At 42.0% G+C, this 16,781-nt stretch overlaps 1 protein-coding gene across 1 annotated transcript; it reads left to right on the top strand.

The window, feature by feature from the left end:
* The first annotated feature begins 15,045 nt into the window (after positions 1 to 15,045).
* On the top strand, positions 15,046 to 15,826 carry LOC119516731 (transcription factor BTF3-like). The gene has a single exon (XM_037813175.1). The coding sequence runs from the start codon at positions 15,094 to 15,096 to the stop codon at positions 15,580 to 15,582; it is 489 nt and encodes a 162-aa protein (XP_037669103.1). The 5' UTR covers positions 15,046 to 15,093; the 3' UTR covers positions 15,583 to 15,826.
* The last annotated feature ends 955 nt before the right edge of the window (positions 15,827 to 16,781 follow it).

Genomic DNA, 16,781 nt, shown 5'->3' with positions numbered 1-16,781 from the left:
CCAGCGCGGCTCCGCCCCGTGCCCGGCCTCCGCCAGGGCCACGGCCCGTTGCAGCCACCCCGGCTCCGCCTCCCTCGTCGCCAGGCGCCAGGGCCCCTGGCTGACCCAGAATCCTGCCTCGGGACGCAACAGTTTGCGTCGCCTGAAGTGAAAACTTAAAGCTTCCGCTTAAGCCCGCGGTAGCTGCTTGAAGAGGGAGCCCCAGGCAGGCCTGAGAAAGGGGTCACAAACCCTTTAAGTGTGTGTGTGTGTGTGTATTGCCAAAAGCTTTTCATTCAATATTTGGATCCTTTTATGTTCGTTTTGGTTGGCATATCCAGTAAACTAATAGCTTTGCTATTCTTGTTTCCAAGATTCGATACATGTATTTCCAGATCCCTTACTAGCCTGACCCCTTGGACGAAGAAAAGTGTGTCTCTAGAATAAAAACATAACTATGAAATGGGAAATTTTAGGTTGAGTGTATGTTACTAGAGTAAAAATTAAAACAACAGCAATAACATAGAACTGTACAATGTAGAGAGTGAACCCCAGTTTAAAGTATGGACTATAGTTAATAATATAATTATATTGTTTCATCAATTGTAATAACATTTCTACATTCATGCAAACTGTTAATAATAGGGAAAACTGTGTGTGAGAAGGGGGCCATATATGGGAACTCTGTACCTTCTGCATGATTTTTTTGTAAACCTGCAACTGCAGAAACTAATGTTCCAGGTATAGTGTGCCAACCCAGAATATTTTTACTCAAGTCTCTTCTGGAATGAGGCTTAGAAGAAATACATTTGAACTATTATTTCTGTTTGTACATTCCGCTTATCATGGTGCCTAAAAATGCACGAGCTTTGTTTTAATAATTGATTCCACACTCTTGGCTCATTTGTGAGTCTAGAAATACTAACACTTCGTCTGGTTAGGAGTTCCTGAGCTGTGCTTGCTGAGGTGACTGCTGGACTCGTGCCTTTGCAGTGTAGCTCTGACAATAAAACTTGTTCCTGGTCTAGCGTTCCAGTTTGCCAAGAGCATGCCTCAGGACAGAAGTAGCGGAGACCCTGCACCTGAATGTTCATGTGTGAATTCATCCAAGATATTCTCCCCCATTTAGCTATAAGAACATTGTGAGAGACTGCCTAGTACTTTACTGCAATCGGAGGACAGGGCCCATGTTTTTTCCATCTACTGATAGCCTATCCAATAAAAAATAGAAACATGTTTACTTTGGCTTGGTTTGCTTTTAGTGAACCCATTATGATTCTGCTATATATTTCCAAATCATTTGCTTCATAAGCAGTTCTAGGACTGCTTCTGGGGCAGTTACTAGTGTTTTTCTGAGATTCACCCCTAAGAAGCAGGAAGTAGTCAACAATGTCAAATATTATGGAAAGGACTGAAAAAAGTCATTTGATTTTGAACTTGGATGACACTGGTGGCTTAAGAACTTTTTCAGTGGAATTTTGGGGGTAGAAGCTAGACTACCCTGGGTTTGAAGACTGAAAGAGAAGTAAAGACATGAATATAGCAAAGGTAGTGTCTCAGAAGTTAGTGATCTCAAAGATAAAATTAAGTTTAATAAAGAAAGCGAATTACAGCATGACTTGTACAGCATGAAAACTTTCCTATTTAAAATCTCTAGTTTTGACTTTCCCGTAGGTTCCAGACTTGCATATCCCATTTCTTCTTCCACATCTCCTCTAGAATGTCAAATAGGCATCTCCAGTTTATCATGACCGAGACAGAACTTCTGTTTCATTCTCACCATCACAAGCCTGTTCCTCCCAGCATGTTCCCCATCTTACTAAAAAGCATTCGCATTCCCCCTGCTGCACAGTCCAAAGACCTTGGAGCCACTTTCTCACCCCCGGTTCCCAGCCAAGCAGTGTGTCCTTGAACTTGGTTCCAGCCGCAGCCTGACTGGGGCAGTCAACAGCTTCCGGGTCATTGGTGCTGTTTTCTGGCGACCTTTCTAATGGCCCAGCCTGGAGCTCAGTCCTCCCAATTTCCTGTGTTACATGTCTTTCTATTTAAAATAACTGGGGTGGTTTCTGTTGCTGGTGCAGGGTTGTTTATGAATATGTATTTTTGTATGCTTGTAGAAGTAGCAAATGAAGAGGAAGGGCACACCTACAGAATTGTATTTCATAAACCCTCCTTTTGAGAAAGAAAATAAGAAAATTAGAAATATGAGTCTCCATTTTAAGATGGAATTCACCTTTAGTTAAGAGGAAGCTATAGGGATGTGGTCATCAAGATGGCAGGATAAGCTGCTCCAGGGCTCTGTCCCCTCCTGCCGCCCAGAATCTTTAAGCACCGAGCAAGAGCTGACAGGCCATTAAATATGTAATTTACAACAAGTACAACAAAAAAGGTGGGGAGATGGAGGAGTATGGGAACGTGGTGTGTGTGTGCTATGGAAATTAAGTTGGTATCAAGCCAAATGAGATTGTTAGAGATGTAGAATGTTAACTTTAAGCCCATGTTAACTACAATGAAAATATTGGGAAAATATGCACAAAAAGAAATGAGAAGGGATTCTAAAGGTCATACTACAAAAAAGAGCAAAGTGCTTGAATGGACATTTCTTCAAAGAAGGTACATAAATGGCCATGAAAAGATGCTCCGTATCAGTAGCCATTAAGGAAATGTAAATCAAAACCCCAATAAGATACCAATAAGAATGGCTATTATTTTAAAAATGGAAAGTAACAAGTGCTAATTAGGATGTGGAGAATGGGAATCTTAATACATTGTTGGTGTGAACGTAAAATAGTGCAGCTGCTGTGGAAAACAGTTTGGTGATTCCTCAGAAAGTTGGGCATGGAACTACCATATAACCCAGCAATCACACTGCTAGGTATATATCCAAAAGAACTGAGAGCAAGAACTTGCACAAGTATTTGTACACCAATGTTTATAGCAGCATCATTCACAGTAGCCAAAGGGTGGAAATAACCAAAAAGTCCATCAGCGTATGAATGAACAAATGTGGTCTATACATACAATGGAACATTATTCGGTCCTAAAGAAATGAAGTTCTGATACATGGTACTACATGGATAAACACTGAAGGTATCATGTTGACTGAAATAAGCCAGATACAAAGGGACAGATATTGTATGATTCCACTTGTATGAAATAGGTAGAATATGCAAATTCATACAGACAGAAAGAAAAGTACAGGTTACTACTATAGTGGGGAGGGAGGACAAAGGGAGAGTTTAATGCATGATGGGTGCAGGGTTTCTGTTTGGGGAGATGAGGAAGTTCTGGTAATGAATGGTGGTGACGGTAGCACAATATTATGAATGCAATTAATCCCACTGAATTGTATCCTTGGGAGTAGTTGAGAAGGGAAAGTTTATGTTGTATATATGTATAAATGTTCCCACATTAAAAAAATAAAAAGCATGACCCTAGATGGGATCTAACAAGGGAGGAGAGGAGGATCAAAACGATGTTATTGGAACATATGAAAAAATTGGAATATAGACTGTAAGCTTTATATCAGTGTTGACTATAACTACTCTTAAATGTTTAAAAGATAGATAAATAGAAAGATATATAGATAGAATGATATGGCAAATATGGCAAAATGTTGAAAGTTGGTGGATCTCGGTATGGGGGGTATGTTGTAGTTCTTTGTATGGGGTTTAAAATTTTTTGCAACTGTCCTATAAGTTTGTAATGATTTTAAAATTAAAAGTTTTTTTTCTTTTTAAAAGAAGAGGAAGATTTGTAGTTATTACATGGAACTTTTGTCTCTTCAGGGGCAGTTAACTAATAAATTGCCTGGCTCAGGAAGATATTATAATACGAGAGCTTCTTGGCTAAGCTATTTGGGTAAAGATTAAAGGTCTCAAATGCATTTTGCCGTGCTCTACTTTTTCTCTGTTTTACCCACTTCCCTGCATTTTGCCACCCAAGGTATAGGTTGGGCTATGGAGACTAGATATCTTTTTGAAAAGTAAATCCTAACCCCTAAGTCTGCTAATTTTAATACATATGACATGTTTTAGGTAATAGCATGAAATCGTAAAATATAGCTAATGTAGGTAGTGAGAATTCATAAATTCAACGTATCAATCACAATGAGCTCTTTAGTTTTGTTTTGGATTTCCTGTTACTGCCATTCCTTTCCCACCTTATCTAGGCCTTGGTTTCCCAACCAACCCTATTTAAACTCTGTTTAACTCCTATTGCTGTTGGTGTTTGAATCAAGCTTAAATTAGTCTCTGGCAGTTGTCTGAACCCCCTTTCCACCTGAAGCTTTTCTTTCTTTGGTGAAGCAAATTCATTTCTTTAATATGGATTAAGCACCTATTATGTGCCAGGCACTTTTCTAGGCCCTTGGGATTCATCAGTAAATAAAACAGATAAAAACAGGTGCCACCAAGAAGCTCCAAAGCTCCCAATCCACAGGAATGATAAATTCAAGTAGAGGCAAATTGCTTCTGGGCAATGAGAGGAATGAGACTGGGTATGTTTGTGGTGGTTATTTGTCATTTTTCTTATTTGCCTTTTTTTTTGCCTGCCCATCATCTATAACTTCTTCCTACCTTTGGGAAATTCTGCCCTACAGTGGACATCTGCCATTCACAGATGCACAGCATCCTTTGAACTTCCACTCTATAGTTTGATAGTTTTCACATTTGAGTTCTGTCTTTTCAAGGTAGAATCCACAAACACCACATTTCCAAGGCTCCCTTAGCTGGTAATGTCTTATGATGGGCTCTGCCAATTGGACCTACTTGCCTGAGATTTGGGTATGGAAATGAGAAACCTGAAGCAATAGCAATGCGAGCAGGAACTTTCCTCCAGTGATGGCAAACAAGAAGGCTGTAAGGCAACCCACTTTATGAATCTTGGTGGAGGGAAGATCTACTTTGACCATAGAATATGAAAATGCACAGCCTGCTGTGAAGCTAGGGTGAACTTGTGAGCTGGGCACAGCAACCAGATGTACCCAGCCCAGACAATACAAAAGGAGCCGGTGAGGGGAACAGACACAGGGGAGAAGATTTTTGATTAGTGGTCTCAGGGCTGCAGCAGCAGTCAGGTAGACGGCAGACAGAAATGGTACAAGCTGTGGCCCTCGGCATCCAGATGCAGCAGAAAGCAGTGTCCTCATAAGTCTGCTTCCAGGTTGTGATTTTGACCATGGTCCTCACTACTACTTTTCCAAGAGTGGTTCTCCAACCTACCAAGAGGCCTCCCCCAGTATCCTGTCAATAAATACATTCTCTGCTTAAATCAGCCAGGGTCGGCACCTCTCCAACTCCCCAAATTCTACCACGCCTTCTGGTCTCACTCTGCCTTCTGGAACTTACTGAGCTTTTTGGAACTTTGGGTCAGTGATCAGCAATATCTGCCATTTCCTCAAGCTCTTTTCTATTCTTTCTCTTCTCACTCTGTCTGGAAATCTGGCTCTCCCTTGAGGAACCTGCTTCCGCTGTAGTCCTCTCAAGTACTTGGCTGTCTTCTCTGCTACTCCCCTTGCACCACTAGGCTGGTGGGTGCAATAGATGTCCTGCATTACCCTCTTTGCTGCTCCCAGACCCTCCCTAAAGCCCTCAACTTTTAAATCTCACATCATCAGTAGGCACCATCCCCAGCCGAACAATTCTACTTCTCTTCTCTAATCCATTCACTTTCCCAATCTCCCAGAAGACCAAATGATAACTTTCTTTCTCAACTTAAGTCTCTAATAATTTCTTCTCCACCCTCAGTCTCAGCCAGTGTATTTGCTGCCTGTTTCACTGAGAAAATTGGAGCCATCAGAAAATTTCCACTAACTCCCACCCCTCCATCGACCCCCTCCCCCTGCCCCTGTACCTATTGACCCTCCACCTTCTCTCCTGCTACAATGATAAGCTGCTCCTGCTCCTACGTAAGGCCAGCGCCTGCTGCTTTGGCACTAGATTTGGTACCCTCATGCCTACATGAGAGAGGACATTGCTCTGGCAATACCCCCTACCCTTCACTCCCCACCAACCCTGCCATCATCAGCTATTTCCGCTCCTGGATCATTCCACTGGCACTCAGCAGTCTGTAACTTCACTCGTTAAAAGAAAGAAATCTGTTTAGCCCTCTCCAGCTACCATCTCACTTCTCTCTTTTAAAGGAAATGTCTGTAAAAGATTTGTTTAAATTCATTGTCCCTAAACCCTCTTGGCCCATTCTCCCTTGAGCTCACTCAAATCATGCTTTTGCTTCTATTCCCTCACTGAAAATCTTCTTGCTAACATTACAAAAAACCTCTATGTGGCTAAATCCACAGGTCATACTAAGTTCTCATCTTACCTGACCTATGAGCAACATTTAACCCAATTGTTTGTTCTTCTGCTTTGAGACACTGTTTTTATTTATTTGGCTTCTGGAATGCACCCTCTCTTGGTTTACCTCATCTACCACTGGTGGCTCCTGTTTGGTCTCCTTTGCTGAATCCTCATCATTTTCCTGTTGGCTAAACAATAAGTCCGTCCTCGGGCCTTTCCTCCTCTTTATCCACAGTCATTCTTTTGGTGATCTCAACCAGTCTTTTCCTACCTCCACTAGTTCTCCTGCAGTTTTCCTCATCTCGGTAAGTAGCAAATCCACCCTTCCAGTTGCTTAGGCCAAAGTTTTTAGACTTCCTCCTTGACTTCTGTCCCGGCTTTTCACTCGACAACAATCCCATCAGCAAATTCCACTGGAACTGGCCGGCCACTTCTCGCCTCCTCTACTGCTGCTTCCCTGGTTCAAGCCACGATCATTCAGGATAAACCTGATTCCTTTTAGATCTCTCTGCTTCCACCTTTGCCCCTTATAAACTATTATCACACAGCAGCCAGAGAGACCCTTTCTAAAATCAGTCATGTCAGGTCACTCCTCAGCTCAGTGGTTGCCCATTTCTTCAGCGTAATAGCCGGAATCTCTTGCAGCGATCCACAAAGCCCTACACGAGTGGGCCGCCTGTCACCTCCTGACTCGTCTCCTCCTGTCTCCTTCACTCACTAGGCTTCAGCCACACGCTGCTGCTTCCTGCTCCTCAATTACACCACAGGCCTCTCCTAGAAAGCTCTTCCCCCAGAGTGCTGCCTGGCTCCCCCCTCACCTCTTTCAGGCTTTCATTCAAATGCATCTCAGTGAGGTGTCCTTAACCACTCTGATTAAAGTTGTAACACTCTCCCACCCCCATTCACAGCACTCCTATCCCCCTTTTTTTATTTATATATTTTTAACTTTTGATTTTGAAATACCTTCACACCTACAGGACAGCTACAATAATAATGCAAATCCCACATGGAGAATTCCAATATACCGCTACCCCCCAGATACCCAGGTCCACGGATTCCTACATTTTGACACATTTGCCACAATCATTCAAGCTATTTATCCATCATTCTATCGATCTCTCTCTCTATCTCTCCATTTTCTGTACACTTGAGTGTAGGTTATATACATCATGCTCTCTGAACACTTAACACTGTCATGTACATTTTCCTAAGAAGGATATTGATGTTTATTTATGTATCTACCTTAAGTGCAGTTATCAAGTTTGACATTTAACATTTATGTAAAGCTCATGGCCTATGTTCCATTTTTTCATATGTCCCAATAATGTGCTTTTCATCCTTCTTTCCTCCTTTTTAGATCCCATCCAATACCCTGTATAGCCTTTAGTGGGAAAATATATACAACACAAACTTTCCCTTCGCATCTGCTCCCAAACGTACCATTCAATGGAATTAAACACATTTACAATATTGTGGTACTCTCACCACCTTCCATTACCAAAACTTTCCCATCTCCCCAAACAGAAACCCTACACCTATGTTGCATTAACTCCCCTTTTCTCCTGGCCCTTGTCCCTGGCGATCTGTACACTAATTCTGTTTCTATGAGCTTGCATGTTCCCCAAGTCATCATGGGGCTTATATTTAATATCCTGAATCTGTAACAATCTTTTTTGCTTTAACTTCACAGCATAATCAACTATGTTCCTATACCATTCCATCTGCCCACCTTTAAGTAGTTCTTATCACAAATTATGTGTTTATCCATGATGAGTCCAAAGCTACTGATTTCTCATTGCATATAATGCATTTGCCTTTTAGATCCTGTGGGAAATAAAAAGTAGAGTTACAAACCAAAATAACAATTGTGCTGGCATTTATATTTATTTATCCATGTTGTTATCCTTACCAGGGATCTTTATTCCTTTAGACAGCTTCGATCTATTATCTATTGTCTATCCTTTCAACCTTCAGAACTCTCTTTAGCATCTCTTGTAGGGCCGGTCTAGTGGTGATAAACTCCCTCAACTTTTGTTTATCTGGGAATGTCACAATTTCTGCCTCATTTTTGAAAGACAGTTTTGCTGGATATAGAATTCTTGATTGGCAGGTTTCTTTTGTTTGTTCGTTTGTTTTTTTTTCCTTTGCTTTTGGAACTTTGAATATGTCCTCCCACTCCTTTTTGCTTCCATGGTTTCTGGTGAGAGATTGGCACTTAACCTTATTGAGGCTCCCTTGTACGTGGCATATTGCTTCTCTCTTGCTGCTTTCAGAATTCTATCTTTAATCTTTAGCTTTTGACAATTTGATTATCATATGCCACAGCATGGGTCTGTTTGGATTTTAACCTGTTTGTACTTTGACGAGCTTCTTGGATGAGTATATTCATGTCTGTCAATAGTTTGGGAAGTTGTCAGCCATTATTTCTTTGAATATTCTCTCTGCTTTTTCTCTTTTTCTTTTCCTATTGGGACTCCCACAATGCATATACTGGTACACTTGATGGTGTCCCACAGGTTCTTCAGGCTGTGTTCACTATTCATTATTCTTTCTTCGCTCAGTTCTGCAGAATGAGTAATTTCAAATTCTGATCTTCAAAGAATCTTGAAGATTCTTTCTTCTGGCAGCTCCAGTCTTCTGTTGAACCCCTCTAGGGAATTATTTATTTTTGTTACTGTGGTTTTCAGCTCTGTTTGGTTCCGTCTCATGATTTCTACTTCTTTGTTGACATTCTGTTTGTCTTCATCTATCTTTTTTGTGATTTCTTTTAATTCTTTGTCCATGATTTCCTTTAGCTCTTTGAGAATATTTAGGACCACTTTTTTTAAAGTCTTTGTCTACTTTGTTGTAGGTCTGGGCCTCCTTGTTGATGGTTTCTAATGTTTTAATTTTATCCTTTGCCTGGGCCATCACTTCCTGTTTCTTTGGACATTTTGTAATCTTTGTTTAAAACCTGGACATCTTGATATTTTAATATATTATTGCTGGAATTTAGACACTTAGGCATCTGTTCCTTAAGCCTGTATCCAGCTAGTGTTATGATAAAGCTTTCCTTGGACAACAGAAGCTAACAAAACAAACAGACAAGTAAATAAATAAAATTAAGGGAAAGGAGAAAACACCTTTCCCAGTCTTTGCAGAAAGACCTGCACAAGTGCTCTCCTTCAGGGATTAGCCATAAGTTCTGGTTCCAGTTTGCTAATGCTGCCGTTACCCAAAATACCAGAAATGGATTGGCTTTTATAAAGGGGGTTTATTTGGTTACAAATTCATAGTCTGGAGGCCATGAAAATGTTCAAATTAAGGCATCAACATGAGTATACATTCACTGAAGGAAGGTCAATGGCATCTGAAAAACCTCTGTTAGCTGAGAAGGCATGTGGCTGGTGTCTGCTGATCTCAGGTTGTGTTCCAGCTCCTCTGTGTTCTCCAAAATGTTGCTGTTAGGACATTTTGTCCTCTCTTAGTTTCTCTGGAGCAAACTCTTAGCTAACATTTCCAAAGCATCAATAAAAGTCTGCTTTCAATGGCCGTCTTCAAAATGTCTCTCTCAGCTACTCTCCAAAATGTCACTCTCAGCTGCTCTCAGCTCCTTCTGTCTGTGAACTCTTTTATGGGACTTCAATGATTTAATCAAGACCCACCCTGAAGGGGCGGGACAACACCTCCATGGAAATAATCAAATCAAATGTCTCGCCCACATTTGGTTGGATCACATCTCCATGGAAACAATCAAAGGATTCCAACTTAATCAACACTAATATGTCTGCCCCTCACAAGATTGCATCAAAGAACATGGCATTTTGGGGGACATAGTACAACCAAACTGGCACACCATACAAAGAGTTTAGAGAATTGCTCAAGGCCAAAGTGTAGGGGTTGACCTGATCTTTTCTGCACATGTGTCTTATCTTGGGCATGTGCATGTTTTGAATGTCCGTCTTCCCCCAGGAAATAGTTTCCTTGTGGCCTGGGGCACTGTACTGTATGTCCTACAGCTAGTAATTCCTTTCCCCAGGCCGGATGACTTGACTGCTCTCGAACAGTGCCCTAAAGGAGCTCTTTGTGCCACCTTCTACACACAGGGCATGTTCTGGGGCAGCAAGTCCTTTCAGCCAGCACCAGAAGGATTGGGCCAAACATACATGCTTCCATGTGCATGAGGGTTACTCTACTTCCTCTGAAACCAGGATCAGGGAGCCACACTGGAAGCACTGGCTGGCTCTGCACCAAGCCAGTGAGGGGTAGGGAAGGGACAAGCGAGGCACTACAACATCCTACCTCTTTTAAATAGCCTTTCTTGATTCAGTACTCACCCTGATACTGTAGTCCTTTAACTGCTTTCTGGGTCCTTGAGAAAGGTGTTTCTGCCTATTCTTGCTGACTGTTCAAAGCTTCTTTGGGGAGACAGAAACCTACAGCATCTCACTCCTCCATCTTGATTCGGTACTGGACACTTGCTTTATTTTTTTTCCTGTTACTGTATCTAAAACAAGGTATTTCACAGAGTAAGTGTTGGGGAAGCAGCGATGGTATGACTTGCTGCCTTTCCCAAGACTTGCCCTATCAGAGCTCTGGGACCAGAATGTTCCCTTATCTGGAAGCTGGACATGGAGCCTGTGGCTTGACCTAGAATCTTCTTCCATATTGGAGTAATCTTTCCCCATTCTGGATTCACAGTGAACGTCCAAGTATCACTTAGGTATGTGCATTGGGTGGCACCTTGCCAGCCCCACTAGTATATATGTTCCACAGAAGGGATGAAACAGGGTTGTCCCACTGCAGCATGAGGGGTTGTGTGTAGACCATCTCCCTGTGTCGGTTGTTGGAAGGGACCCACTGGCCAAGGGGAGTCCATGCTTACTACTGAAGCTGACCTTGCTCTTTCTCTTCTCTATGTGAGGAAAGTGTTGTTCCTACCAGTGCCCTGTGTGAGCCATGTCTTCCTTGGTGACTGTGATACCACTGTACCATGGAGTGGGCAGAAGTGTTTCAACCCCTACCCTTGGCAACCAGCATATCTTTGCCACCCTCCATATGGTGGGCCTTTTCTCTTGGTGGTATCCTGGAACCTTGATTGGACAGTGATTCTGAAACTGTATTACCCAGACCAACAATGTCAATATCATCTGGCAAATTCTTGGCTCTACTCCAGACTTAATCAGAAAATCAGAGCTGGGAGGGCAGTACTTATCAATATGTATTTGAACAAGCCCAGGAGGTGACTACTTTATCTGATAAAGTTTGGGAACCACTGAGCTAAACTAATACAGAAATTGTGCCTGGTGTGGTTGCAGGTTTTAAACACATTGGAAATGAGGGGAATCCAAGATTCGTTATCTGGCCTGATTGGCACTGAGGACAGTGAAAACTCTGCCACTCTTATGGGTAGAGCTCTGGCAGTCCTTGACATTCAGTGGCAAAGCACCTGTAGTCAGCCAGAATAAAGTTCCCACTTAGAGCAAGGGCTGTTGTCATAGAACTTAGGAAGAAGAAAAGAAATTTAAGGATTGCAGTGTGGAGTAACTATTTCTTACTGCACTGGGTAGCCTAAAGTAAGAATGACAAGCTCAAATCCACAAACTTTTAATTTAATAGACTGAAACCCAAATACTTTCTATCATTGGGCTACAAGAATTAATTTTCTCTTTCAGCCACAGAATTTGAAAAGACGGTGTAGCAGTTGGAATCATAGGGCACAGAAATCACACAGTAGGCTAAATTGGGAAAGTCTAATATGAAGAATTATTGATGATGATAAAAAACTAACTATGAAATATAAGGAAACTCTGAGGGAGTGTATTCAGAGAAGGACAAACTTGGAGGGACATACCTCTTAAGAGGAGGTATGTTTCAGTTACTGGAAACAGAGAAGTTCACTGGTTTGGCCAGGCTGGAACTTATCTTTTTGCTAGACAAAAAATAAGCCACCTTCTGAAAGCAGGTTGGGAAGCAGAGGATCAGCAACCAGTGGCCTTTAGAGACCTAGCAACGCATGGCACAGGGGAGGAGGGTGGCAGAAAAAACAAATACTAGGTGGGCAAGTCATGTGGCAGCTTGTCAAGGGAATCCAGGTAGGTGATTGTGTGCAGGCCATGGGGGACTCTTGTTTCCATGTCAAGAAAGCTGCAGAAAGGTGATTACCAGGCAGATACTGTAATGTTCCTCCACCCAAGCTAGAAATTGCAGGAAACCTCTTGCTCTTCCTCCTGCAACGTCACTCCAGTGCTTGCCAATAAGAAAGTTTACCATTGTGCTCTCCTTTAAAGGATAAATGCTTAAAGGAACATATATTGAAGGCACAATTGGAAATGAGAGGCAGTGAATTGATAGCTAACCAGATAGCTTCAATCCGAGCTCAATCTTGAGGCTAGGATTTGCTGAATTATTATGTCTGCTTGATTCATAGCACTGTTTGAGCAAAAGTAAGACTCTAAGAACTGGGAAGATTCAAATGACAAATGCCATGAACATCCATTGTCAGTGAAAGATGTTTCTGTTTTGTCTGTCTGATGAGGTAGTTTCTGCCTTAGCTGAAAATTCTGTAACAACTTTCTTGAAGATGTACCATGCTCCAGGTAAGCCAATTTTCCTCATGCCCAACCCTAACCACCCCTCATTGCCTCTAGATTTGGAACTAGAGTCAGATCTCCACATGCCCCAACAGGCAGATTACAAGGACAAGCACAGGGGGAGAAATAAGTGAATATGCATAGCAATGGATTCTCAAGGTACCAGGCCAAGATGAAATATTGTAAAAGGCTTTGGCTGGGACTTCCAGAAGATGGCGGCTAGGAGAGATGGTGAAAAAACACCTCCGTGAAAAATACTAAATAAAAGCCAGAAAGTGACCCAGAACACTAGTTCCAGTGATGCACCAGCTGAACAAGGTCTGCTAAGTCCAAAGGGACGGTGCACTTGGTGAAAGTGGGAGTCTGCAGTCTGAAATGAGTGAGTGAGCCTGCTGAGTATCTGGCAGCCATGCTGTGGTGTGGGGAAACCATGGGTTGGCGTTTGGAGTCAGACTAGTTCTTTTTAAAAACCCCAAAGCGGCTGCGGATATGGCAGTGAGAACCACAAAGTGAAGCACGGCAGGAACAGCATCTCCACAACCTGTGAGTACGCCTCAATATCTGGTGTGGATGATAGCCTTTCATGCACCCGCTGCTAATTGTCTCAGAGTGAGGCAGGCAGAGGTTAGCCAAAAGGGGAAAAAAAACCATGCCCCTTACAGCCATCTTCCCAGCGGGCTGGGAATGCTCCTGCCCGGCTCCAGTGCCACAGCCCAGAGCTGTGCCAAAAAACCCAGTGTGACGGGAAGTGTTTCTGGCAATGCGCACACACGCCACAGTATCTGGTGTGGACAATAGCCTTTCACGCACCTGCAGTTAATTGTCCCGGAGCTAGGAAGGCAGAGTGGTGTGAAAAGGGGGAGATTAACACGCCCCAATCAGTCATCCTTTCAGCAAGCTGGTAACGCCCCTATGTGGCCCTGCGGCCCAGAACTTCCCTTGAGGGTCGGCACGCACTTGTGATGTAGCACAGCCTTCCCTCAGCAGAGGCCCTAGAAGGGCATGGCTTGGAAGAGAGACCCGCTTGGAAATCCCAGGGACCCTACACCAATACCAAGGACTTGTGGGTCAGTGGCAGAGACAATCTGTGGTGAGACCGAACTGAAGGTTTAGACTCTTAGAACAGCCTTAAATCTCCAGGAACACCTGGGAGGTTTGATTGTTAAAGCTGCCCTCCCTCCCTAACCACTCAGACACACACCCTACATTCAGGATGGACAGCACCAACTACACACACAAAACTGGTGCACCAATTGGACCCCACAAGAATCAGACCCCCATACACCACAAAGACAAAGTTGGGGAGAACTGGCTTGAGGAGAATAGGTGGCTCGCAGATGCCACTTGCTGGTTAGTTAGAGAAAGTGTACGCCACCAAGTTGTAGATCTGACAAATTAGAGAGAAGTCTTTGAATTAGCATACATAGCCTGAAAGAACCCTATCAAGTTAAACAAATGCCAAGAAGCCAAAAACAACAGAAAATTTTAAAGCATATGAAAAAACCAGACGATATGGATAACACAAACCCAAACACCCAAATCAAAAGATCAGAGGAGATGCAGTACTTGGAGCAATTAATCAAAGAACTAATTTGATTAGTGAGACTGGCACAGGATATAAAGGACATGGAGAAGAGCATGGCGCAAGATATAAAAGATATGAAGAACAGCCTAGAAGAGCATAAAGAAGAAATTGCAAGAGTAAATAAAAAAATAGATGATCTTATGGAAATAAAAGAAACTGCCAACCAAATTAAAAAGACTCTGGATACTCATAGTACAAGACTAGAGGAAGCTGAACAATGAATCAGTGACCTGGAGTACAACAAAATGGAAAATGAAAGAACAAAAGAAAGAATGGGGAAAAATATTGAAAAAATCGGAATGGACCTCAGGGATATGATAGATAAAATAAAACGTCCAAATGTAAAACTCATTGGTGTCCCAGAAGGGGAAGAGAAGGATAAAGATCTAGAAAGAGTATTCAAAGAAATTGTTGGGGAAAACTCCCCAAACCTTCTACACAACATAAATACACAAAGCATAAATGCACAGCTGAACTCCAAGTAGAATAAATACAAATAAACCCTCTACAAGACATATTCTGATCATACTGTCAAATACTGAAGAGAGCTAGCTGCCATCTTGCGTCCCCGCGTGTGTGCGCCTGGTCTCAGCTGGTCTGCCTGAGACCCCCTAAGCGCCAACCCTAGTCCCCCGCGTGGCCCCATTTCCGCTCCAACAAGATGAAAGAAACTATCATGAACCAAGAGAAACTCGCCAAACTGCAGGCACAAGTCCGCATTGGTGGGAAAGGAACTGCTCGCAGAAAGAAGAAGGTCGTTCATAGAACAGCTACTGCAGATGATAAAAAACTTCAGTTCTCCTTAAAGAAATTAGGGGTAAACAATATCTCTGGTATTGAAGAGGTTAATATGTTTACAAACCAAGGAACAGTGATCCACTTTAACAACCCTAAAGTTCAGGTGTCTCTGGCAGCGAACACTTTCACCATTACAGGCCATGCTGAGACCAAGCAGCTGACAGAAATGCTACCCAGCATCTTAAACCAGCTTGGCGCAGACAGTCTGACTAGTGTAAGGAGACTGGCTGAAGCTCTGCCCAAACAATCTGTTGATGGAAAAGCACCACTTGCTACTGGAGAGGATGATGATGATGAAGTTCCAGATCTTGTGGAGAATTTTGATGAGGCTTCCAAGAATGAGGCAAACTGAATTGAGTCACCTTCTGAAGAAGACAGAACTTGAAGTTACTTGGAGCTGCTATTTTATATTATGACTGCTTTTTAAAGTTGTTTTGTTTATGGATCTAATAAAATCTAGATCTCTAATATTTTTAAGCTCAAGCCCCTTGGACACTGCAGCTCTTTTCAGTTTTTTGCTTATACAGTTTCATTCTTTGCAGCTAATGAAGCTGAAAAAAGCCTAGGAATAAAGTTTAAAAACAAAGATTAATAAAGTTCTTTGCCTAGTAAAAAAAAAAAAATACTGAAGAGAAGGCAGCAAGAGAAAAGCAATTCACCACATACAAAGGAAAAGACATAAGACTAAGTAGTGACTACTCAGCAGCCACCATGGAGGTGAGAAGGCCGGGGCATGACATATTTAAAATTCTGAGAAAGAAAAATTTCCAACCAAGAATTCTTTATCCAGCAAAGCTCTCCTTCAAATTTGAGGGAGAGCTTAAATTTTTCACAGACAAATGCTGAGAGATTTTGCTAATAAAAGACCTGCCCTACTTGAGATACTAAAGAGAGCCCTACCGACAGAGAAACAAAGAAAGGAGAGAGAGATATGGAGAAAGATTCTGTAATATTAGATGATGATGCATTTTTTTAAGCCATATAGTGACTATTGAATATAAGTTTGGCTTTATTATCATTATAGTCATCATAAGACACAACCCTATCTTAAATTATTTTTAATTCTGTATTTCAGAGAGGAATAAACAGACATTGCAGAATGGTGACATTAGGAAGGAGAAAACATACTTGGTATCATATCCTATTCCATGCTACCATTTCTTTCACTCTATTTAAAATGGATAACTCAGGTTTATGGTATGCAATTCTTTCTGAAACTCTAGAAGTCAGAAGATGAAGATACTTGCCTCATTTTTCTGACTTGCTGAATGTAAATGTGGCCATCTCACTTAACTTGTGAGGTGACTCTTAGTTTCCTAATTGATACAACAGGAGTTAGACTAACAGTAATTTAAAAACTATTAAATTTAAGTCTGAAAACATAGACTTCTTTTGAAAATCCAAAGGAATACTCTTATACTTTTTGAGAGCATTGAAAAATGTGTATTCTCAATTATGTTTTATTGGTTGGTGTAGATTAGATGCCATTGTTTGGAGACAGGCATGGGGTATATAGAGCAAAGGCATATTGGGAGCAGTGTTGGTGAAAAT

Source organism: Choloepus didactylus, chromosome 20 (genome assembly GCF_015220235.1).
Source record: "Choloepus didactylus isolate mChoDid1 chromosome 20, mChoDid1.pri, whole genome shotgun sequence".
NCBI lineage: Eukaryota > Metazoa > Chordata > Mammalia > Pilosa > Megalonychidae > Choloepus > Choloepus didactylus.
Note: the sequence above shows the minus strand (reverse complement) of the source record. Positions and strands in the feature narration are given on the sequence as shown.